A 26,355-nucleotide genomic window follows, 5' to 3' on the forward strand; every position below is an offset into this window, starting at 1 on the left:
CTCAATTCAATCGCTCGCTGATGATAATTTAATGCGTAGATACCTATAGTTGCAGTCGATTCGCAGAGGTAGGACTCGCCTAAGGCCTATCTCATAAGTGCATAGTAATATTATCAATGTTATATCGAGGCGCTTACGCTAAAAAACGATTCATTTTAATTTAGGCGCTTATAATACCTACCTGTATAACCCACATTCTCACAAGGCTACAACTTTTCTACAATCAAATCGCAGTTCAAATTATATATTATACTAATATATTATACCTATTACTAGTAAAAATAGTTCTAATATTTAGGCAATAGATTGTAGATTCCTTGGTATTTTTAACTTGTACACAGCGCCCCTGGCTCCGTTGGATTTTTGCGACGATACTACCGAACCGGTCCGCCGAACCACGACGCAGACCGAGCGGTGCCTACCTATTTATTTATTTTTATTTTTTACTCCTCCAGCTTTCAACAAAAACGCGTTCCGTTTACAGTTTCGTCTCCGTTCGCCGTTTCATGCGCGTATTATTTAAAAATTATTTTGTATCATCACAACCGAATCCCAAACGCATGACGTATATTATGTAAAATTACTTAAAATATGAAAAAAATGTTATATAATATATGATATATTTATGTAATATTAATACATTATAATATTACTTATGTTCATAATATATTATAATATTGGCACCACTAAACTGTCGCGATTTTGATCAGTTTTATTAATAATTTATATATATTTTTAACGCTGCGAAGAGACATTTATTTTAAATGTCTGATGTAACAAAGACGACGATTCCTTTGCTATTGGAAGTGATTACGGCCGAAGAAAAGCTGCAGCGCTTGCACGTGGAATCTGAGGACTGTGTTCACGGGTTGGAGGATGATAGTCTGACAGAGGTCGTGATTTCTGACAATAACCCTGAACCTCATAGTAAGTATTTACTTTTTACTTTATTACTATCAGAAGGTTTAGGAATTAGGACATTAAAACTGCATTTATTTGATATGCATTGTAAATATAAGTAGTTAAAGCAAAAAAATATTTTTTAAAACGAATATTTCTAATTTATATAATGTAAATATTGTATTATATTTATGTAAATAAGCAATATTATTTTTTATACCTCTGGATATTGAAGATCTTCGAGATTTTCAACTTTTGACTTTTACATACGTATTCTATTATTATTATTATTAAACATCAGGTTTATTTTTTTAAACATCCGATTTCGTCAAAATTATGTATAGAAAATATGATAATATGTATAGAAAATATTAATTTAACTATAAATGAATTAATTCAAGTTTCTACGAATAGTGTTTTTTTATGCACAGCAAAAAATCAAAATCGAAACTGATTTTATGTGTACCTAAATATTCCCATTTTTAAGGAATCTTGCATTTAAATTGTAGATATTAAGATGAAATATTGACATATTTTGTAAAAATTATTTGTAGTGGATAAATTACAATTTTATTCGGAAGCATTTTTTCAAACTCAGGAGCTATACGATTTTTATTTTATATTATTAGTAAAACGTCGATATCTGTTGGTATATTATATACGTTGTTTTTAATTTAAATTGAATACTGCGATTGATTTTGTTACTACTTTTAAGGTTTACTTTTTTATAGATATATTAAACCAATTCATCACGATAAAATAATAAATAATAAATAGGTTTTGTTATATATAGTTATTAGATATACTACTATAATAACTATTAATTATACGGTTAGTATTTTTCATATTATCATTTATTTATAATAAAAGAATTTTTAAATTGTAGACTGACACAGAACGCCCTTTTAATTAAAAATAAACTTGAGTTTGAAATTATTTAATTATTAAAATATATCAAAACTTTATTACTATGTAAAATGTAACCAAACAGTATTTCAATGTATTCATATCTATACTAATTACTGTATTTGTATTAATTTTAATTATACAATTAATATAGTAAAGATTATTAAAAAAATACATAAATCGTATACCTACACGATGTGTGTACAGATTATTATTTACCTTGTACGGATAACAAACCAAATAATTTAGTTTCCTTGAGAGCAAAAAATTATATTATGGTAGGTAATTTAAAATAGTGAACATTCATTAAGGTAGACAAATAGTTCTCATATTTTTAAAGGTCATTTATTTAATATTTTTTTTAACATTTATTATAATAGACTTAGCTTTACAAATCAGTACCTAATTTATATAAAAAAAATCAAACATCTATTAATTATATTACTCAATCCGTATTGAATCCTTCCCTACCCATTAAAGTATAATATTAGAGACTTTGTCAACAATAACATATGCGCATAACAAATAAAAAGAATGTATAATTAGTTTTATAATAATATGTATTATATTGTATGTAGGTAGTTGTATTTTCATCATGCACAGAAATGAAGTTTTTAATGTTGTCGATTTTATGATAAATGCCCCTACCTATATTAGATATGTATTTAGGAATTTTATACGTCCCTGTAGGTAAGATAAAAAACGCTCCCTTCCAACCTAAATTTCTTTAATAATTCTGTAAAAAAAGACATGATAGTTTATTAGTATCTGAGTGCTATTACTATTTTTTATCACCCAAATAACTTAAGTACCGAATTATATCTGAATGCTCTCCAAAATTTACCGCCCCTAAAAATTTAACGCCCTAGGCCAAGTCCCCCTCGGCCATTATAAATACGTCACTGCAGCGACTGTATTTGAAATTGAAATACTATAACGTCTATAATCTCCATGATTATTTCTACAATAACTTACTTATTATAATATTTAGTAATTTATAAGTCAATAAGTGTGTGTAAAATGCGATGAAGCGATATGATTGGTGACAACTAATGTCACTATTATCAAATATTTAATGTAAAATAAAAGAAATGAACTCCAATACCTCATAGAAAATATATTTGATAACTATAGGGTAAAGTTTACAGTTATTATGGCACCCTTTAGAAAAGTGTATATTTGTTTTCATGATATTTCAGACTTAAACATAGTTTAAACTTGTATTATCATTTTCAATGATTAAACAAATTGTTATAAATTTTACCATATGATCATTATATATAAATATTAAATACTTTTTTTTTATTTACCATCAAGTATAAAATAACCGAAAATTATAGTTATTGGCACCTATAAATTATAATTGTGTTATTGGTTTTATAATTTCTGTTATTGGCATCCTCTTAATTTAATAGTTTTACCGATTCATTTGGTTAAATTAATGAATAAAATTACTTTCTTATACTATTTTATAGATAGATAGTAGGTACTACTTAGGTATAATGAATAATAATTATAAAACATATATATAAACACCAAAAAAAGTAACCAAACTACACCTAACTTTAGAAAAATATATATACATATTTAGTTTATAATTCTTACTAAAATAACTAATGAACTATTTGATTGTGTTGTAAATATATTTTATAATTTATTATTTAACTACCTATATGCTTCACGTTCACTTAGGTAACTTTTTCTAAAATTCATAACATTTTATTTAATCACAATATGTAGTATAGGTACAATATTGTGGTTAGGAGTAAAATACCTAGATGCCTATTATAAAAAACTAAAATTAGTACATCTAGCAGCAATAATAATTATGCTAAACAACTTTAATAGGCAGGTACCTATTACAATGTAGCCATATAGGTACCTAATAATTTAGTTTACCTAATAGTATTTAATTATAATAAGAAGAAATAATAAAATACATTTCAAAGTTTAAAATATTTATTTGGTTATAATTAAAACAGTCTTATGTTTTATCGTTATTTCCTTAAATTTTATAGGTATAAACGCTATTTCTGACTTCCAAAAAAACAACTTATGGATGACCTTGTATTACATATTCAAACCTTAGGTATCTATTAAAATAGTATTAGGTACGTGATTTTTATGAATTTCATATAACAATTTGAACTTTAATAATTTCTGTAAAAACAAATGTTAACTGTGTTTTGATATATTTTGATATTTTTTAATTAAAGTCCTTAAAAAAATTATGAGGAATCTTGAATTATATTATATTCAAGTTATTTTACTCGCAAACACAAATTTTATCATACTAATCGAAAATAAACTAAAAATAGTATATATATACTCGTAGATCGATAAATAACACAAAAGAGCCATTTTTTTTTTTTGAAATTTATATCATGTTTAGTTGCTAGTGCCTAGTATTATGTAAATATTTGGTGAAAGTTTCAAATATAAATTTCTTCACTTTTAAATTAAAATAAAAAAAAAAACAAAATTAATTTTGTCGACAACTGGTTTTACATAAAAAAAACTCGTTTTTCTATTTTTTTTTTTTTTAGAAATTAATCTATACATTAAAAAAAATAGAATAATAAGCATTTATTAGTGTACAACTTACAAGTTTATTTAATTATAATGTGGTAACTCGAGAGGCTTTAAGGAAGAACCAATAATGAAGTATTTTTGTTCTATCTTACTTTTGTTTACAAAGTAGGTATAGGTACCATTGTACCAATAACTATTATAAGATCCTATTTGAAGTATAGAAATATCCTAGAAATCACTAGTATATGTGTATTGTTTACGCATTACATGTTTTAACAATATAACAGAAAGTATAAGTTTTAGTACGGTCATGACATAAGCTGATATTAAACAATAAGCAATAACACAATAGGAGTACCTATACGGCCTATACCTCAGGTTCAAAAAAGTTTATGTTTAAAAATAACTATTTTTAATTCAAAAAATTTTATATAAAATTTTTTTTTGTGAATGATTAACTAATGCATCCGGTCAAACTTGACGACCAAATTTTATTTTTACTATCTTAAATTTCTCTTGTACCTAATAAAGTTATGCGCAGTTATAGCCTATTAAAAAGTCATTCGTATATTATAATTAACTGCAATAGCAGCAAAGCATAGACATCATATAATTCTACACCTAAATCATTTTATAACTTTATAATTAAAAGGTACTTAGTCATTGGTAACTTGAAAGTCAAAATATAAATAAGAGCACTTCATTTTGAATTACGCTCTGCTCAGTAGCGTACTTAGAGGGGGTGCAGGAGGTGCACTGCACCCGGGTCCCTTAGCTGTGTCTTATAAATGGGGTCTTTAAGCCCCTAATCGGTCTAATCAACAAATAGCAACTGAAACTTTATAAGGGGCCCGAAAAATAAAGTGCATCCTTGTGCTTAAATACATAGATACGCCACTGCCCCACTGGCTCTGCTTATAATATAAAATTATTTAAATTGTAAATGGTTAGATTGTTAAATTTTGTGATAAAAAATAATTACTATACATTTATAATATAATATAATATATATTATGTTTATATTAAAAACATGATTGTATAATAATATTAAAGTACTTATATTATTTAATATTATTATTATTATTTTTTTTATTAATTATAAAATATTTACTATACCTACTATAATTTATTATAAATTTATAAATAATAACTATGATCAATTCTACAATTATAAACATAATATATTGTGTAGGATTAGCATCAACTAATATCAACATGACTATAATAGATTTTTCATACAGGGTTACTTCTTACCTTCTGGCTTCTATCACCTATATTTATAAATAATTAATAAATATATTAATATATAATATATATGATACATATTTTACAAACGTTATAGTTAAAACTATAAATTAGTATGATTTGTCATTTGTATCCATTAAACATTTTGTATATTAAGTCAAACTATTTAAACAAAATCGGTGTTTTCGTAAATATTTGTTATTTTTTAAATTTATATTGGTTTTTTTTATTGTTATTATTATTATTGGACTTAGGTATGTTTCGACGTATAAAATCTATTCTTTTTTTGGCTACAGCCTACTTGCACCCCAGAGTAGTACATTTACGCACCGAGCCACCGAGGGATATACACAGATGCGCCCGAAAGATATGGTACTACCTGCAAATTTATTACCCATATGCGCCCATTTCGTATGCAACGTTGCCGTTATGATTCTTAATATTATAGATTATATTTATCTTGATAAATACTTAAATTGAGTAGATTATATTATTATAATCTATTATTTAGACAATTATTAGTACTTTAATAATTATGAATATGCTTGTCTTAAATAATATAATTTAAATTTTATAATTTTTTCAACATATTGGGCTTAAAATTAGTCAATATAACAATAGCTATTAAACTTATATATATATACTTATATAAAATATAACCATTAAATTTAAAAAGGTGGGTAAGTCGTGGATGTCGCTCTGCTGTACAGTTGGGTACAAGTGGGTAACTGTAATGGATGGAATTAAATTTGAATCCAATGATATTATATTATCATTGTATAGGTACGAAAAACGATTCTGAGAGAAGACGGTTTATCTGTCTAGAATATATATTATAGATTACAAAAAATGTTCAAATCTTAGATTTAAAAAGAAAATTTTTTATGAATTTCTAGTTTAAAATAATTTGCGAACGTTCGTGATTTTTACACATGTTGTCAAATTTCAAACTTTGAATACTTGTAAAAAAAAATTGTAACTAAGCATTTCTTTTATGATTCAACTGCTTGTAAAAATATGTTATGAGCCTTATATAAAATTTTAAATTCTAAGATATAAAAGGAAAATTTTTAATGAATTTCTAGCATAAAATAATTTACGAATTTTCGTGATTTTCGTGATTTTTACATAATATGTTGTCGAAATTCAAAATTTGAATGCTTTTAAAAAAAAATTGTGACTATGTATTTCTATTATTTTTTAACTGCTATTGTAAAAATATGTTAGGAGTCTTGTATTAAGTTTTCAAATCTTAGATATAAAAGGAAACATTTTTATGAATTTCTAGCTTAAAATAATTTGTGAATTTTCGTGATTTTTACATAATATGTTGTCAAAATTCAAAATTTGAATGCTTATAAAAAAAAATTTTGTTTATGTATTTCTTTTATTTTGCAACTGCTATTGTAAAAATATGTTAGGAGCCTTATATTAAATTTTCAAATCTTAGAATTAAAAAGAAAAACTTTTATGAATTTCTATCTAAGATAATTTGAACATTGCCGTAATTTTTACGTATTTAGTTAAAATTTGAACTTTTAATACTTATAAAAAAAAAATCGTGCCTATGTATTTTTAATACTTTTTAACTGCTATTGTTACAATATGTTAGAGCCTTGTATTAAATTTTCAAGCTGTTCTACCGAACAAATAAATTTTTATCGATATTAATTTTAAAAAAAACAAATAATGATCGAAAATTTCAAATGCCTATTAATAGTTGAACTTAGGTCGAACATTTTTGAAAATTGCATGGTGGATAGAATATACTTATATAAACATTCGGTGAAAATTGCATGTATCCATATAGTCATTTGTTTTAAAGTTACATCAAAAACCAAAATCGATTTTGTCGAAAAATTAGTGTGCATAAAATTTCCCGTTTTTCCCTTAATTTTTAGTTTGTTTTTCTTAATTATTTAGAAAAGTATTAAGAATTTTTCACTTTTGACCCCCCAAAGTACCAACTATATAGATTCACTTTCTGATCGAACGAGGTACTGAAGTCAAAAATCGAAGCACTTTTACTGCCCCAAAACGTGATGACAGACACAAAAAAAAAACACACATCATGGTAAAATCAATACATTCATCGATCCGCTCAGAATCTAAAATTCTAAGTTAAACAACACTTAATTAATTCACACTAAGTTTGATTTACTGACTACTGTAGTCATAATTAATCTCACATAAAATGATATAAAATACAATATATGGTTTAAGTACATGCAATTATTATAAAAATTAATACTGTTGTTTTTTTCACACGTCATAATATAATAAAAAAATCAATTATATCGATAAAGGTTACCACACACTTCAGCGGTAGCGGTGACGGTGACGGTTACGGCAAAATGAAGCGGGACACAATTTTACCGCCAACGCGGCGGCATCGCTAAGTCAAAAGAATTTTACCGCCACCGCTGCAGTGTGTGACGACCTTAAGAGTGTAACGTAAAAATTAAAAATAGGAAAAATAATATGTACAATAGTTTTAACTATATTATTTATTGTTAATAATAAAAATAATATTATTTATTGATAGTGTAGTTATATTACAGAATACAGTTTAGCAACGTCGCCCGGGTTTAACACATTTTTAATAAAAATATTTCGGGCACCAAGTGGGTTATAAAGAAGGTGTGATGGGCGCAAATGTTTTGCACCGCTTTGTTTGTTACTTTTTTAATTGCAACATAATTTTCCTTGATGATAGTTTAAAATGTAATAGCTCTAAAATCAACCACGAAGCACTTATTTTAGATAGTTAATAAGCTCTAGAGTTTTGTTAGACATCAATCGCATTAAATAAAATTAGCATTGTCATTTTTTCAACACTATTTGACTTATTAACACTAAATTCCTTGTTCTATCATTTATAAAATGTTTGATAGTATCTCTCTGTAGATTTGAAATTGATTGTACTTTCGATAAGCATATATTATATAAGCATAATATGATATATGATTTTCTGTTATCTAAAACAATTGTTTATTTGACTTGTAAACAATTGATGACGTTATGAAGTATATTATGCATTATGATTATTAATCTCCAATTATAAAATATGTTGAATGTTCATATGTTCAGATGTTCTATTTTAATGAAAGTGCATTACTGCATTAGTATGTTATTCGTTTGATAAATTATGTAATGTGTATGTATGGATGCATATCACGGTAAAATACGGGGAAGTCTCACACGCATAATGTAATAAATGATAATAATACTTGCATAACCGTTAATGGCATATAGCATATAGCTGAATATTTTCCTATATATTCAACTCCTTAAATAAGTTAAATACGGTCGGTACATGCAATTTTGCAGTAACTGTTAGTAGCTATGGATTTTTTTTATTACAGTGAAATATAATATACAATATATACATATTTAAGATCTTAAATATTTTTATTAATTTACTATTATTTATATAATATATGGAATATTTGTCATTAGTTCATTACATATGCAATCACAATTACTGATATGAGTATTTATTATTTATTCATGAAAGCTATGCGCTTTATCTACATGTTTTAACATGTTTTATGATTTAGGAATCATGAATGAAGATCGATTGAAAATATTTCGTTAATAATTAACATTGAATAAAATGTAATATAGATTTTCTTTACTGATATATTTATTTTTATAATATTGATGTAATAATTACATCAATATTTTGAGTTGAATAAAATTTACTTAAAATGAAAATAGTGATCATAAAACAGTTATTTAGATTGAGATTTTGAAAATTTAAATATAATTGTCCAATATGTCCTTCAATTGTAAATAATTTATATTGTAATTATTTACTATATTTTTTGTACATATAATATAAACTCGTTGCAAACAACCTAAGATGTATCTGGTGTCTTATTATTAAATGGTAAAATTGCCCTTGAATCTTTACATAAACATAAGATACCAAGTCATTTGCGCGCATGCTCCAAGGCAAACAGTGACCTAACCTGTAAGTGAATAGTGGGATCAGCCGGTTTTTATTCCTAGCATGTTACTATATCCTATTTATTATTTGAGTAAAAACTTCAACAACCAAGGTACACAAACAAATATACAAATGTTCAATCCGTCGTCAGACTTCTTACGTGCCTTATACATATATGAACTATTTAAAATTCGTGTACCTGTAGTGTTTTAATATTATTTATTTTTTCTAGGTATTGTGTCTAATAAATTCACTCACGAATATCCTCTATCTGTACCGACGAATAATTCTACGCGTGGTATGTATATTTTATTGTTTATATAATAGAAAATAAGCTATAGTGTTTTTATAGATTTATGACTCCTTAAATATAGATGCCTAATTATAGGTATTTAAACAAAATTCATATGTACAATCTCAGCATAGTTTTCCCTTTAAATAATTATTTAGTCAATACCACTATATTTTATTAGAACTCTTATATTGGTTATCTATTAATCTATTAATTCATCTTAATAGTTGAGGTAAAAAATATTTACCTAAAATAACTAATAAGTGCTACTTCAGGACATTTTGTGTTCAGAATATTTTTTTTGTATAGGTTCCCTATATAGTATGTAGGTACCGGCTTAATTAAACTATTACATTGATTTGTAACTTAGTGGTACATGTATTTTTTTTATTGAAGCCCTATATATATATCAATAATTGAAATTGACACAAATATACCTTACCATTATTACAACATAACACTATTATAATATTTCACCTAAAAATATTGACGTACAATTATCCAAGGATAGCTATAACTTTTATTTTCAGTTAATTTGAAAAGTTCAATACATATAGGTACACAATACACATATATTGTATATTCGTATGATTGTAAGTATACAAATAAAGTTCCGATTTTAAATAATTGCTTATGTTTAAATTTCAAAAAACATAAATATCCTACAATGATATAATGATTGAATAATATGTCATAATTCGTGTAATAATACATCATGGATATTGTTCTTCTTGATTAATTATTGTTGTACATCATACTTCCGGAATTCCCGTGATGTGGTTTATTAAAAAAGAACCTTTTGAAATGTATACACATTATATTATATTATATATAGTATATATAGGAGTCATACCAATTAACCTAGATAACCGTGTCAATGATTTCTCCTTTTTTCATTTGTAAATTATAAACAAATGTTTAACCGCTATGGCCTTCATGTTGATCGGAGAAGGAAATCTACTAATAATGAAATGTTTACATGAAAAAGTATAACTATATATTGTTAAATTATTGAAGTATTTTAGTAGTACAATCAATATAATACATTAAAGAGGCCTCTGCCTGCTTAATACTATGTATTATAAAAATTTATAACAAATTATATAATGTAGGAACCATAGGCGTGTCCAGACCTCATTTGCAGGTCATGCACAACAGTGGCATATCCAGGGGATGGGGAACTGCCAATCCTCCCCACCCCCTAAAAAAATAAAAATACAAATTTCTGTTAGGGTTTGAGGATTTGAATTATATACATGATGAAAAACAAAAAATGTAATAGGAAAATAGTAATTGAGAAAAAAAGTTCATATTATGCATCAAAATGTACTATGTAAATTTGATCAAATTTGCATGACAGGCATGACCCGTGGACACGCCTATGGTAGGAACTTTAATCTGCTATTATTGTAAATATTTTATAGTGGATGACAAATGAAATTGTATTACGTTCCTTTATGCATTAGCATTTCATATAAAAATATATGCTTACATTTTTAGCTTAGTATTTATGTTTATTATTTAAAAGATACTTTATTGCAATTTAAATAATATTTGAGTGAATTCAGAAATAGTGATGTTTCGAAAAAGTTCTGCTACAGAATAAGAAATTAAAAAAATGGTTCAAAAATAAAAATCTGATGAAATACAGAAATCACATGATTACTCATCGAGGTTACATTACATTATTAATTTGAAAACAGTGATAAATCATCACATTTTCAATTAAAATGTTTAACGAATAAGCAATTGACATTTCTAAAACTATATTTGCTTATAAACTGCATATATCTTTAAAAATGTTTGACAATAGCCTGTTGTCGGCAGTTTTTTTTTTACATTTGCATACAATTTAAAAAGTGACCTTATTACCTTAATACTATTCAAGATCGATTTTCAATATTTAAAGGTGTTTGATTAAACTTATCGTGCACTCACCTTCTATACTCAAAAACATTTTAAATTTTTTCTTAAAATTTGAAGTGCAAACAATAAAATACAATGTACCTATGTAAAATATATTACTCGTCTTGTAAGAGTAAGATTGTTAGTATCTAAATAATTATAAATAACATAAGATATCAGAAATCATTTTTTTAAACTTTAAGTTCAAACTCATTATAATAAATAATACAGTGGTGATAAATTATACATAATTAATTATATCATTAATTATGTATATACGAGTAGTGACACAATACTAATACACAGTAGACACGTCAATAAACCATTATAGCCAATTCATCACAACAGCAAACCTTCAATCCAAAATCTAGAATTAAGTTCTCTCGTTTATATTTCTTACTGTAAATATTTAATTTAAGCTATTCATATTTTGTAAGCCCAATGGCCTATGCTGCCGAGGGCTCTTTCCTAATAATAAAAAAAAAAAAAACATTATAGATCTTGTTAATAATAAATGGCTTAAAATTTTAAACAAATAAATTATAATCCAACTTCTGTCTACGCAATGTCAATAAAATGAATTATATCCTGTTTAAAGACTATCACGGCAAAACAAAAAATAAAACGGGAAATGGGTAATTCTCTCCTGTACATTATAGCAGGTATCTAGGGAGTCATTTAGGAGAACGCTATACCCGCACGTGTTTCCGTTTTACAAACGTAGGTATATCAAAATGTATTAGCAAAAACTATTTTACGTGGGATAGAACCACTCAGGCTGTAGTTATAATTAAGAAACGAAATTTTTACACACTAAAAAGGAGAACATTTACTGTGAAACATCATATTTATTTTTCGGTATCCCAAATACAAAAAAAAATGTTATTGTTAAAAAAATCATTATTTCAAACTTGAATAACTTTTTTTGTATTTGTGACATCAATAAAAATAAAAACGATGTAGCACAGTAAATGTTCGTTTTTTTTATAGTGTGAAAATTTTGTTTCTTAGTTATGACTACAGCCTGAGAGTGGTTCTATCCCACGTAAAATAGTTTTTGCCATGTTGTACATTTGTGAGAAGGAGACAACACAATCTGTCATGTGGGTATAGTGTAGTCATCTTAATGGATCTGTTAAATTTGCATTCAATAATTTAAAATCATTGTACACGAAAAAACGATCTTGAGCAAAGATCTTTCAGCCTATAAAATTAATTAATATATTTATTTTAAAATCTTTCGAGCGCATCTGTTCACATCCCCCGGGGTGCAAATGGGCTATAGCCAAAAAACTAAAACTCCGCCATCAACACTTGGCCCACACAAGTGTTCCAACACCTACAATCCCAAAAATCCAACAGTACCAATCAACCAACCTACAGCTAATGGACTCAATTGTCGAAGCTTAATTTAAAAAAAAAATAAAACTAAAACAATTGAAAATCTTAAATGTCTATAAATATCTTAAAAAGAGTAAAAATATTTTGAAAATTTTATCATGTAAGGAAAATGATTAAATAAACATTTAATAGTAATGCTAAGTTCCAACAGTTAATAGTTTCTGATTAGGAACAAAATAAGATAAACGTTTTATGAGAATTTATTAATTTACAGGTGAATATTCAATGTATTTAACTTCCACAGAAAACTTCTTATATGAGGAACGTTGTATAAGTATAATATTTTCTAGTGTTTGCTAGACCAAAATAAATTTTATATCAATAATTATTATTATTAAAAACTTAAAATAATCGAAAATTTCGTATGCCCAGTTCAACATAAGTCGGAAAATTTAGAAAATGTTATGTTGCATTGTATTACATAGAAATTGCTTATATAAACATTCAGTGAAATTGTCATCTATACCTATATAATATAAGCGCGCCACGCGCGGTTATTTTTTTTAGAGTTACACTAAAAAACAAAATCTACACCATATTAGAATACAAATTATACCATAACACTGCTTAATGTTTAAAAAAAGTAGGGGCTAATGCGGACAAAAGAAATATAAATATAAAAATAATATTGTGAAATACTAAATTTACCCATTGACTATATGAAAATAAATAAACAAACATATTTTAATATTTCCTATGGCAATAGCGGATCTAAGGATCATTTGAGGAGACGCTTTTTTTTAAAGAGGTCAAAATCTCTATCGGCTCAATATTCACGTGGTTAAACTGTGAAAACAACATAGTAGGTACCTACCTATATATTACAGTGCTATTTGTCGTAGCAAAACTAATATTCAATAACTTCTTAAATACCAAGACACAAAAAAAAACACAAAATATACAAAACTATAGTATTATTGGCGATACAGATTACAGACATACATACATTAATGACTTTAAATATAAATATTTAAATTACAAGTTTATATATGCATCCATCATTCATTTTTTTTATTATTCAGTGATTATAAATTGATATAATAGCAATGCTATGTGATAAAATGTTCTCCTTAAAATATGCTACTGTTGCCTTGTTTATTTTATACCATTTATAGATACATTTAAGTTTATATTAATAGGATATTCTATAATATTATTTTATAATTATTTAGTTCTTACAAAAAGCTATCTAATTGTTTATGAATATAAATAAGTTTTATATTGTTCATTAAACCTGTTAGTATTATTTTATATTGTACTAATCTACATTGCATAACAACTAATATTTTGGATTTGGATAAAGTATTTAGTATTTTTTTTTTTCAGAGATCCTACAGCTAGAATATACGACTATAAAAGTATTAACATATAACTATTTAACTATATAAGATATTTTTAAAATCAAGATGGGATTCGGTAGTTTGTTAATCTATAATATATTGGGCTATATATACTTCCCAATCCACCCTGAATCAATGATGGGGCAAATCCATTCTCCAAATGGCGCATAATAACTCTTGCTAATTTATCTATGCCCTAAATCTTTGGTTAATATAATAATAATAAAACTTTGGTATATAATATAAAAATGTTTATGCCATAGTATATGACGTAGGTAATGATATTCATTACTCGGAAATATATTTTTATTATACAAGTACACATTATATATATTCAAATGGCGTATATACTCTTATATAGGTGCAAATGCCAATATGGCTAATGGCTATAGGTATATTATGTCTTCTCTCATGGTGAACAGGTATGCAGAGTAAGTTAGATTATATTAGCATTACGTTCGTTATTTTAATTACAACCATTTATAATCGTCATAATATTTTTCTATACCTACCTATTGGCTATTTGTTTTAGAATTTAAGTCGAGCAACAAATTAATTCGTATCCGTTGATGTCATTTGATTCTGAATTCACTTTTTAGTAGAATAATGCTTCGATCTTCAATATTAATGGTGCGATATCCCCTATAGAAAATTATATCTAGTTTCTACGATTATCTAAGGGATAAAAGTAGTATGTTATTTATTTATTTATTTTTGTGTCTGACACTAAGGTTATTAACTTTTGGAACAATAAAAATGCTTCGATTTTGAATGTGATTTCTGGCATATTGGATCTAGTTGAGGAGTCATATGTATAAAATTTACAGTAACGGTAGTATAGATTTATTACTATAATAGAGTGTATAAAGTTAAAGGCAAATTTAAATTGGCATAAATGTGTATAATTTATACAATTAAAACAACTTTCTACTAAAAACCAAGTCTAAGTAGATGTTTAGTGCGTACAATAAGTGCATAGATAATATTATTTTAAATTCGTACTATTATTATAGGTAGTCGTTAAGAGTTAGAACATTATTATAATACCGTAATAGTATACAATGTGAGTACTTACTACCTAGTGGCTACTATAGTCCTGTGTAATTTTTAATATATTTTACTACATTAAAAGAAAAATGAGCGATTCTAATTTGAAAACAGACGATATTCCACGATTTCCACAGTACGCTATATAGTGCTATACTTAAATTATGGTGATAGAAATTTAAATTTTTGAAAATATGCTTGTCAAATATAGGTATACCAAGGTGAATTTATTACAATTTTCTAACCTTGATAGGAACTTCAAAATTCCAAAACTCTGAATATGGTAAAATTAATTATTAAAGAAAAAAATGTGAGTGAGTATGCTTGGTGAATCACTCTATATATACTGGCTATACTGCAGTTAATAATAATAATGCGATAATATTTAGTTATAAATTTATAATATGAGCCACCGGCTGTAGCTGATATACCATATTATACACATAACACACACAAATATATTATATTTTAAACATTTTGTTTTACATTCGCTCTATTGACCCCCATTGACGGTTTCAAACCACTTCATAGTAGCACTATTACATTGCTATATAGTTTGTTACGGTCGTCCTCGATGGCTTCACGTTTATTTTAATACTTTAGCTATCTATTTGTCACCTAAAATTTGCCTACACGGTTGCACGTTTCATGTAACACACCAATTAAATATTATTTAGCTTACTAAAGGTAACTGTATAATTATCTATGGTATTATTGTTATAAACTGGCCATCAGGAATTTCTTTATCGCCTACTTCGCACACAATAATAATATATTATACTCTGTTCTCGTATAGTCGTTGTCTAGCCGTGTGCTCAGTGCTCACTGCTCGTTAGCTAAGTAGTAAGTACCTATAGTTGATTATTACATTTTTAATCAATACTCGTGCGATATTTTCAATATTTAAATCGGTTTATACTACTATCATTCATAGTTTACACTGATACTGTGTATGTATATTATAATTTATGTGTAATATTTTTATTTTTAAGCCCGGTTTCCACTATGGTGGTATGGTAGGTATTTACAAATTTACAATCATGAATCTTTGTAGTTTATTTTATTGATTCCGATGTATCTGTGATGTCATCGATGTTTGTTCTTCTTTAAATACGAAAATCTCTGATGGAATCCAATATTAAGATTATCTCCTACTATAATACATAATATATGTCTTATTTTGTAGTCTATAGGGAAGGTCCCTATTCCCTAATCCTTATCTGGTGTATGATCTAAGATAGGGACTAAAGAAAACAGATAACCTACCGTGACTTGTTTTGAGCTAAAGGTAGATCAATTTTAGGTAACGAGTTACCAATACGTATTAGATAAACCAAACGCAAGTAGACAACATGTTCACAAACGATGCAGTAAAAGGCAACAGCGACGTGCCGACGTAACTTAATAAACTAAAACGAAATTCACTTTCTATTAGGTACGTCAATTCATAAAATCATGATCCATTGTAATGTATAATAGTACCTATAAATTATAATACATATTAATAAATACCTACTCTTATATAATACTAATGTTTTAGATCTATAATCTCAATTGTGTATTTGTGTCATTCGTATTGGAAAATAAAAATAGGATTGTTATTAGTAAAAAGTAATACCTTACATAGGCTAACTAACAATGTTTTCTTTCACCGAATAGTGAATAGCTTGGTAAAATATAATATAATACATTGTTATAAATTTTTTACCGACCTATTGATATGTTATCATGTAGGATGTAGATATTACATAGATATTGACTGTGTTAGCTGCAACATATATCATGTACTTATTTAAAATAGAAATCACTATTGTTGAATAATAATGTCCTTGTTGCGTTAATAATAATTGTAAATGCTAATACTATTGTAATTTTATGGATTTTTACAGGTACAGTAACTAACGAAACTATGGCCAACTATGCAGATGTATGTATTTTTTATTTTTTAAAAGTATTTAGTTGTATTCATTGGTCAAATGAACAAAAATAATCAATTTTTATATAGATTGTAGAGAAAGCTAGAACAGCTTTCAACAGTAACCAAACAAAATCGTTACATCTTAGAAAACATCACCTTAGGCAACTTCTCAAACTTTTAAAGGAAAATTCTTCAGACTTACAAATAGCCCTAGCTTCTGATCTAAGAAAGGTTATCCAAATTACTGTTAATTAATATTACGTATTAAAAAAAAGCCTTATTCAAAATTAATGTTTGAACAGAGCAAGCAAGAAGCAGTATTGTTTGAAATTGAATATTTAAAAAATGATATCATCAATGCTCTTAACTCCCTAGAATCCTGGATGAAAACTGAAAGGGTGTGTACAATACTAAAACATACTCAGTAACCAATTATTTTTATAAGAACTGTTAACATTTGTAATATATTTTGTTTAGCCTGATAAACCACTGATTAATATATTGGATGATGTGTTAATACATAAAGATCCATATGGAGTTGTATTGGTAATGGGAGCTTGGAATTACCCATTACAATTAACTTTATTACCCGTAGTTGGTGCAATAGCTGCTGGAAATAGTGTTGTTATAAAGCCTTCTGAAATAGCTCCAGCTACTGCTAAACTCATTGCTGAACTAGTACCAAAATATCTCAACAGAGTAAAGAACATTAATTTTTTACTCATCCAATTATTTTTACATAATTTTAATATTTTACAGGATGCTTTTCCGGTTATTTTAGGAGGTGTAGAAGAAACAACTGAGTTACTTAAACAAAGATTTGATTATATTTTCTATACAGGATCAACATCTGTAGGGAAAATAGTAAGAGCTGCTGCTAATGAATACTTGACACCTGTTACGTTGGAATTAGGCGGTAAAAGGTAACTTAATATTTTATTACTCTACAGATTTATTTTATGATTGTGTATTGATTATGATATTTATAATTTCTTTTACAGCCCTCTATATATAGATGGTACTGTTAATATGGATATTGCTGTTAAACGTATAATTTGGGGAAAATGCATTAATGCTGGACAAACATGTATTGCACCAGACTATATTTTATGTACACGTCAAATTCAAAATACATTTGTGGAGAAAGCTAAACAATTATTAAAAGCCTGGTATACTGACGATCCAAAAAATTCCCCAGATTTATGCAGAATAGTATCTGAAAAACATTTTACGTGAGTACATTTAATGTATACCTATTCAAAGATTCTTGGAAATATAAAATTTATTTTTATCAATAGGAGATTATTAGACTTGATGACTAATAGCGGATCAATCTCAGTTGGTGGAAGACATGATAAAAAAGATCTCTATATTGAACCAACAATATTGACTGATGTAAAACCTACAGATCCAATTATGAAAGAAGAAATTTTTGGCCCGATTTTACCAATTGTAATCGTGGATAATGCTTATGATGCTATCAACTATATTAATAGCAGGTAAAATAATACAATTTTATTTGGTAATTCAATATTATTACATTTTTCAAATTTTTGTACTAATTGATTTATTAACTGTACATTAATTTATTGGTTTATTACACACAGACAATTTAGACTTGAGTTTTATGTATAATGTTAAAAATCAAACCAAATAATTTTAAACAGTAATTATATTTAAGAATAGAAAATTCAAGTACCTACCTTTCTACTTAATATTTTATTCAACTTGTAGATTTTAATAATCAAACATATCATCAACAAATATTGTATTATTATAGTTCAAAGTTGTTTAAAATTATGTACCTATATTAGGTTTTTATTTTAAAATCCTATTAAGTGTTTGAATTAATTTTATTAAGAAAGATACAAGTTAGCGCCAAAACATACTAACAAAATATTATGATCTTTTATATTTAATGAATTATTCAAAATTTTCAAGAAGAAGAATTTTATACGTATCGACTGAGAATAGTTACTTACCAAATCGTATGAAAGTCTAAACCTGATACAGGTTGGTACATATCGCTTGTATATTGAATTTCTATAACTTAATATGACTTCTTGAATACTCAAAATTAAATAGATTCTATAATATGTAATAATACATTAATGCTCAACAACAAAAATATCTGCTTAATTATTAAAAATGAAAAAGGAGAAGGTCCCTATTTGAAAAGTATAATTTTGTATTGTCACAGGCTAATCCTTAAGTGATAGAAAAAATCTCAAAGTTCAAAAAATATGGTCTCAAAGTGTATTTAAAAATCCCCTATATAGAAATTGAATATATATAAAATTAAATCATAAAAATAGGGTCAGGATGCTTAAAAAATCATCTTGAATACCCAAAAAGTGATATTTCTTAATTTAGCTTAAAAAGGAATTTATAACTCAAAGAATGGATAATACATTTTACTCATTTTAAAATTAAATGGACAGACAATTTTTAAATTTATACATATTTAATTATAATAATTTATTTTGTAAGTTTATCCTTTAATTAGTGCTGAATCAAAATAAAATCATATAAATATATTATATTGTTATTTTTTTGAATTATGAATTATTTAAATGGATTCTTTTTGAATTTTGTTTACATAGAATACTGATAGCAGATGACTAAATGTTATTTAAATATATAATTTTAATAAATATTTATGTTTTATCCTTCAGGAGTAAACCATTAACATTATATGTATTCTCTTCCGACCAAGAAATGCAGAATTTATTTATGAGACAAACTTCTAGTGGATCATTTTGTGTAAATGACACCGTTAGTCATTATGCCGGTAATAATCAACAATAGCCAGAAAATCTCATGTTTTTTCTAACAATTCTTTCTTACCATTTATTCTTTAACTGTTCTTTTTATAATATTGCTTGTGTACATAGAATTATGGTATTTAATTCTGGTTGTTATGTTTCCAAATAATCATATTATAATCATTGGAATATTCACAAGTTAATCCTAGATATCCAATCTATGCAATATTAATACAATTAACAACTATAACTTGCAAACTGTATAATATAGTACAATATAATTTTGTGTTCTTATTGTATGGCGTATGTTACTTTAATTATAATAATTAGAATAGAAACTCAATAGTTCTAAAATATCTTGTCTCAAAATAATATTTTGGTTTCTGGACTAACATTTTTGAGACTGACATATAACTAAATTAAATTTATGGTGACGGTTATTACTAAATTTGTACAGAAATCACAGCCCGTTGGCTTTATACGTATTTACCAAAAATAAAGCAGTCATTGACAATATGTTGGAAAATGTGAAAGCTGGTGGAGTTTGTGTCAATGATACTGTAGTGCACGTGACTGGTAAGTAATTGATTTTCATGTGTGCTGTAGTATGTGTTTATGTTTAAATACAGTTCAATATGTGTGTTTTATTGAATTATTAAAAATAAGATAAATTCATAAATATATTATTTAATAAAAATATCAAAGTTGAATTACAATATTGTAGTTATTTTTTTTTTTTAATAATAGAGATGAAGTATATAGTATAGATTGATTTTCTTTGCCTGTTTCATATGTGCTATGACTACATTTCTTAACATATTAAAAACTATAAGCTTATAATTTTTTATTTAAACATTTACCATAATCTATTTTTAATTTTATAAAGAAAAAAAATTTTCAATTAATTTACTGAATGGGTATATTTATATTTTAACAATTGATTTTAAAAGAATTTATATCCAGTAAATGTATGAACTGTAAATGGTACTTTTTTATCATTGTACTTTTACACTAATATTTTTACTATAATACTATTATAGAGTTATATGACCCATGATAATAAAAACTTACCGTTTTGGAAGTACACTCTGGTTGGGTTGTAAGATGTGAGTTAGGCATGAAAATTAATCTACTCCTAAGACCTTTAACATTATAAGTCAACTTAAAATAACTTTATGTCTGAACAAAATTCAGATTTAATACTAATTAAAACAATATTTATTATTTGCTTTCTCTGTTAAAGATTTTATATTTAAAATTGTGAATTTATACTATTTATATTTTGTTCACAGGTTTTGTATTTTAGTTTTTCAATCACCATAAAAGAATTACGTTATAGTTCATAGTTAAAAATGGTTAGGTATATATATATATCACTGTGACACTGTGTTTGGGTAACATACGCTTATCACACTTAATACTATAATACTCACCTAGTTACATAAAAACTAACAAGCTTTTTTAATAAGAAATAGATATATTATTTCTTGTACACAGCAAGTATCATAATGCTATTTAAATTCAAATTACTTTTATGTTTTGTAACAATCTTTTCTTATTGGAGTATTTATTTAATTTAAATAATTATGGTCAATAAAATTAATAATACTTTTTTATGTTTTACTAATCTATTAGAAAAATAATATGAGATTATTGATAAAATAATAATTATTTGTTTAGTTGAAAATTTACCATTTGGAGGAGTCGGTCTTAGTGGAATGGGAGCCTACCATGGAAAACATACATTTGATACATTTACTCATCGGAAAAGTTGTTTAGTCAAAGATTTCAACATCATTGGAGAATCATTTTCTTCGTTAGTAGCCCATAATATTATTGTTTAACTTTTTTTATGTTATTAATCCTAACAAATTTTTACAATTTAGAGCAAAATATCCACCATACTCTGATAAGAAACTAAGCATGATATCTTTTTTGATGAAGAAGAAACCAAGCATTAATTTCAAATTTCTGCCATATTTGTTTGTATTTGGTCTTGGGGTTTGTGCGACCTTTGCATTCAAGTATTTAAATAAGGTACATTTAAGGTCTAATTTTCGCTTTTAATTCAATCATAATATCACAAAAATCATCAATCATATTATAACACAATATTAATTATAACCTCTATCAAGGAATGTAACTACAATAATAATTAATAACATATTGCACATTTTAAAAAATATCCCTATACATGTTTTTATATTTTATTTAAAACTTATACCTTGCCATAATCGATTATGTTTTTTTTGTTTTGTAATAATTATATTTTTATATTTTCATTACTCTATGTTATTTTTTTTCAACAAAGAAAGTTTATAGTTAATATTGAAATAACTTTTAATATATATTATTTTTTTTATTTATAACTGTTGTTTAACCATTCCTTTTGTTTTAAATATTTATTTAATTCTTTTGTGATAATTCCTAGCCATACATTTCTAGTAAAAATATTATATAAAAATATTATAAAATATTATTATATATTATAAAATATTTTAAAAACAAATTATGCTAAAAGAAATTCTTCTTCTAACTTGGTTTCAGCCAATCAATACCATACCGCTAAATAAACATACTGATCTTATGATCTTCTGCTGATTCCCGGTAATGATTATTTGGTTTCTCCATTCCAGTATCCTTCTTAACGCTATCTTCTCATATTAATGTGGTCTCCTCCCAACTAGGTTTTCCTCTTTTACTTTCCTTATCAGAAAATCATGCTTCTTCCTGGTGTGTCATGCTAAAAATATTCTTTTTTTATCTCTTATTATATTTGGTTGCTGAAAAATGGATGCCAGTTCAATGTTGTAAAGTTTCCTCCATCTATTTGTATGAGATTTAAAATATGCCCTATAAGTTTTCCTAAGTATTTTTCTCTCGTACATCCTTTGTTCCTCGGTTTTTCCCAAAGGCCACGTTCTGTTCCATAAAGAGCAATTTGTCTTAAGAAATAAATTTACAAAATTTCAGATGTTTTTTATTGTTGTTTTACTGTCTTGTTCTTTTTATGTACATAGAATTGATTCACTATTATTTTTGAGGTAATCGAAAAACTTGGAAAATTGTTCATATTGTATATTTTATTTATAAAATAAATTGAGTTTAAAAATCTTATCTTGGCACATGTTAAATTAAGAACAGATAGAACAAGAACAGTACTAGGCGAAGATTAGTTAGGGACCAGGAGACATTAATAAAAGCTTGTAGAAAAATAGAAAATTGATAGAATATTAGGTGTAATGTTTGGCTGGAAACAAATCAGATTTTCCTAACTTTTTATCAATAAATCGCCAAAACATATCTTTTTAAAATTATAATTAATATTTATTTTATTTTTAGCATATCAATGTTAAAATACACAAAATTATTAATCTATCAAATTTTTCTTGGGAAATTCTTCCGAGTGCATTTTATTTTCAAGATTTTTTAACATTTCTACATAAACTACATGATTATCTGCCTTGGTTGGCATAGGCATCCCTAGACGTTTAGATAGGGAGGGGCAAAATTGATTTTTTAAAATAGATGAAGATTTTTTTATACATTTTATGCTTACATTTTAAAAGTTTTTATGTTTAGTGTTTACTAAATTGGCACGTTACAGATAATGCTTTGGAAAACAAATTTAAAATTGTAGGGGGGGTTGCAAGTGCCCCGTCATGCCCCCTGGGGACGCCCATGTTGGTTGGTTTTTGGTCCTTGAAAATATAAAGATGTAGTAATATGTATGATGGATGTAATATAACTATCTAGTTGGAATTCATTAAAATTTCTGTTATTTGATTTAATGTTTTGGTGATTTTGTAATGTAATGTGCCTAATTCTTTTTAAGGCATAGTTATCACATTTACTTAATCAAAAAATGTAATTTAAGAACTGCTAATGATTTTCATTAGAAACAATTTATTTCATATAATTTACATACTATGTTTAGTTTTTAATTAAATATGTTTCAATTATTTCTATGTCTAACCTTTTTTTAATAACAATTTTTTTGTCTAGTTGCTGTTGCTCGCACTTAAAATAATTCACAGTGGACATTTATCCTTAGAAAAAGTTAAATGATCTAATTTGAACTTACTACTAAGCATACTATATTTATTATTATTGTATAAAATAAAATAAATAACTATTAAACTATAAATATGAACACAACTGTTCAGTGGGGCCCATTGCCTTCTTGAATAATAAATAACTAAAATTGCTTAAATTTAGGCTGCATATCCTCACTATTTCAAAAGTAATTTCAATGTAAAATTGTCTGGTCTTTCACATATCAATAAGTTGAAACCACAGTATCATAATATTACAGCTGACAACAACAATAGCTTCTAGGAATATACTGATATCATAGATGTATAGATTTATAGATAAGGCTGGTGGCAGAACTAAATTAGCTTTGGTGGTATTTGGCTATCTTAATTGGTTTTTGTCAAAAATTTTGTTTTTAAAATATAATAATTATTGGTTGCACTTATCGGAAATTTCAGATATCGGTTAAAACTGTTAAAAGTGGTTTTAGACTATCCCTAGTTATGCCACGCTGTTAAAATTTCAGAATTTGAAAAATTTAAGTTATACGTTTAAAATGTATTTATTCTACTTTTATTATCTAAGTATCCAATATATAATGTCAACTTCATTAAATATCTTTGTTTCCATCTTACTCTGTACTCTTTTCTTAATCTTTGAGCACCACTTTATATTATTAAAATTAATTAGGATAATTTTAGAAAATGATTTCTTTGGCCAGTTGCATGTCCTCGTTTGTTTATATCTATACAAGAATAACCAAATAGTGTTTGAATATGTCAAAAATGATTTTTACTCCTGTTCTCATATCCTTTATGTGAAATACAATATTAATTACAATTAAATACAATACATTATTCATTTTTACAATCATAGCTCTTCTTCTACATCTCCTACTTCATTAATTTTATCCCTATTCTCTGTTCAGTGAGAGAATAATATGCAGCAGCCCAAAAAAATTCATTTCTTTGCTGATTAAAGGTCTTGATTTCATGGTCACAGCTGTAGCTGCACATAATAGGTATATTTTCTTGCTGGACAGAGTTTACTTTGTAGTTGGTATTTGGATATTCATGACACTTATGTGTTTATTACTTCCTACTATATTAAAGGATTGGATCACCAGCATTGCCTGTCTTAAAAATGTATTGTATTTGTACAGTACATAATGAATTGATCTGTGATCATATTTTAGGTATGAATATTATCTAGAACCCTTGATTTGTTATTTTTGATATTTTAATATTTAAATGAGTCATTAATTATAACTTAAAGCTATATCCAATACTATAATTTTCAAATTCTAAGAATTCTCTTTAAAATATTAAATAAACTAAACTTATAATGTGTACTAGATAATATTTTTATCATTACATTTGGTAATTAGTTAAACTTTAAATTAAAAATAATGACAGCAAATTAATTCTCATGTACACCAATTTGCTATTTTGTGAATTTTTAAATGGGACACAACACCTTTTCTATTTTCAATCATACCATACTGTCTAACAAGAGTACACACTGATACTGTACATCCTTTACTTGACATCTTGTCATTAAAACCAGTTGTCTCACACGGGGATGTGAATAAGAACTGATTTTTATTGGGACATTAAGTGTGCTCTTACTGGATAGCTTACATTGTAAATGGGGGCTTATTGTCTGATGCATAAAATGTTATCCGTGTAAATATAAAACAGTATAAATATAATTTATCACATTTAATGGTACCCTATATATTTAGATTTAAAAGTAAATTTTAATGTACAATTAATAACATGCTTATATTGAACAAGTAATGTAAAATACTTCTAATTTAATTGGAGAACATTTATTATATTTTTCAGATTGCTGATGAAGAAACAGATTAAATTAAAATTGGTAAATTATAAATTATTTAACTGTGGTTTTATTTTATTTTTCATATTAAAGGAATCAAAATGTAAAATTTTTAAATTGAAGTTTATTAACTGCCATTAAAACAATATATTAAAATCAAAATTTATCTCTTCATGGAAATATTAATTAAAATCAATATTAAATTGAAAATCTAAAAATTGACTGAATAAACAAACAAAACATGTATTTTATACTACAAGTAAACTGTCAATAATTTA

The 26,355-nt window shown here is 26.0% G+C and overlaps 1 protein-coding gene across 11 annotated transcripts; it reads left to right on the forward strand.

The window, feature by feature from the left end:
* Nucleotides 1-49: 49 nt before the first annotated feature.
* Nucleotides 50-26,194, forward strand: Aldh-III (Aldehyde dehydrogenase type III). 11 transcript variants are annotated; one of them, XM_015510098.2, is made up of 13 exons: nucleotides 50-68; nucleotides 750-927; nucleotides 9,768-9,833; nucleotides 17,410-17,447; nucleotides 17,526-17,669; nucleotides 17,741-17,836; nucleotides 17,916-18,137; nucleotides 18,198-18,361; nucleotides 18,440-18,670; nucleotides 18,737-18,937; nucleotides 20,661-20,779; nucleotides 21,884-22,019; nucleotides 22,090-22,572. In XM_015510098.2, exons 2-13 carry the CDS (start codon nucleotides 765-767, stop codon nucleotides 22,268-22,270), a joined length of 1,761 nt encoding a protein of 586 aa, XP_015365584.1. In that variant the 5' UTR covers nucleotides 50-68; nucleotides 750-764; the 3' UTR covers nucleotides 22,271-22,572. The 11 variants fall into 11 exon arrangements, with proteins under 11 accessions (XP_015365584.1, XP_015365595.1, XP_015365583.1 ...); XM_015510100.2 differs by lacking the exon at nucleotides 50-68 and adding an exon at nucleotides 26,086-26,194 and having other exon boundaries at nucleotides 311-927; nucleotides 22,090-22,240; XM_015510097.2 differs by lacking the exon at nucleotides 50-68 and having other exon boundaries at nucleotides 309-927.
* The last annotated feature ends 161 nt before the right edge of the window (nucleotides 26,195-26,355 follow it).

The sequence above is a fragment of the Diuraphis noxia genome, unplaced genomic scaffold, assembly GCF_037042655.1.
Source record: "Diuraphis noxia isolate RWA-SAM2 unplaced genomic scaffold, SU_Dnox_SAM2 contig0002, whole genome shotgun sequence".
NCBI classification, from domain to species: Eukaryota; Metazoa; Arthropoda; class Insecta; order Hemiptera; family Aphididae; genus Diuraphis; species Diuraphis noxia.

Bases quoted from the DNA above. Each gene is read 5' to 3' on its own strand.
- Aldh-III (XM_015510098.2), top strand. From the start codon at position 765: ATGTCTGATGTAACAAAGACGACGATTCCTTTGCTATTGGAAGTGATT. The intron at 18,671-18,736 runs GTGAGTACATTT...TTTTATCAATAG, and splicing joins GTATCTGAAAAACATTTTAC to GAGATTATTAGACTTGATGA. The intron at 22,020-22,089 runs GTTAGTAGCCCA...TTTACAATTTAG, and splicing joins ATTGGAGAATCATTTTCTTC to AGCAAAATATCCACCATACT.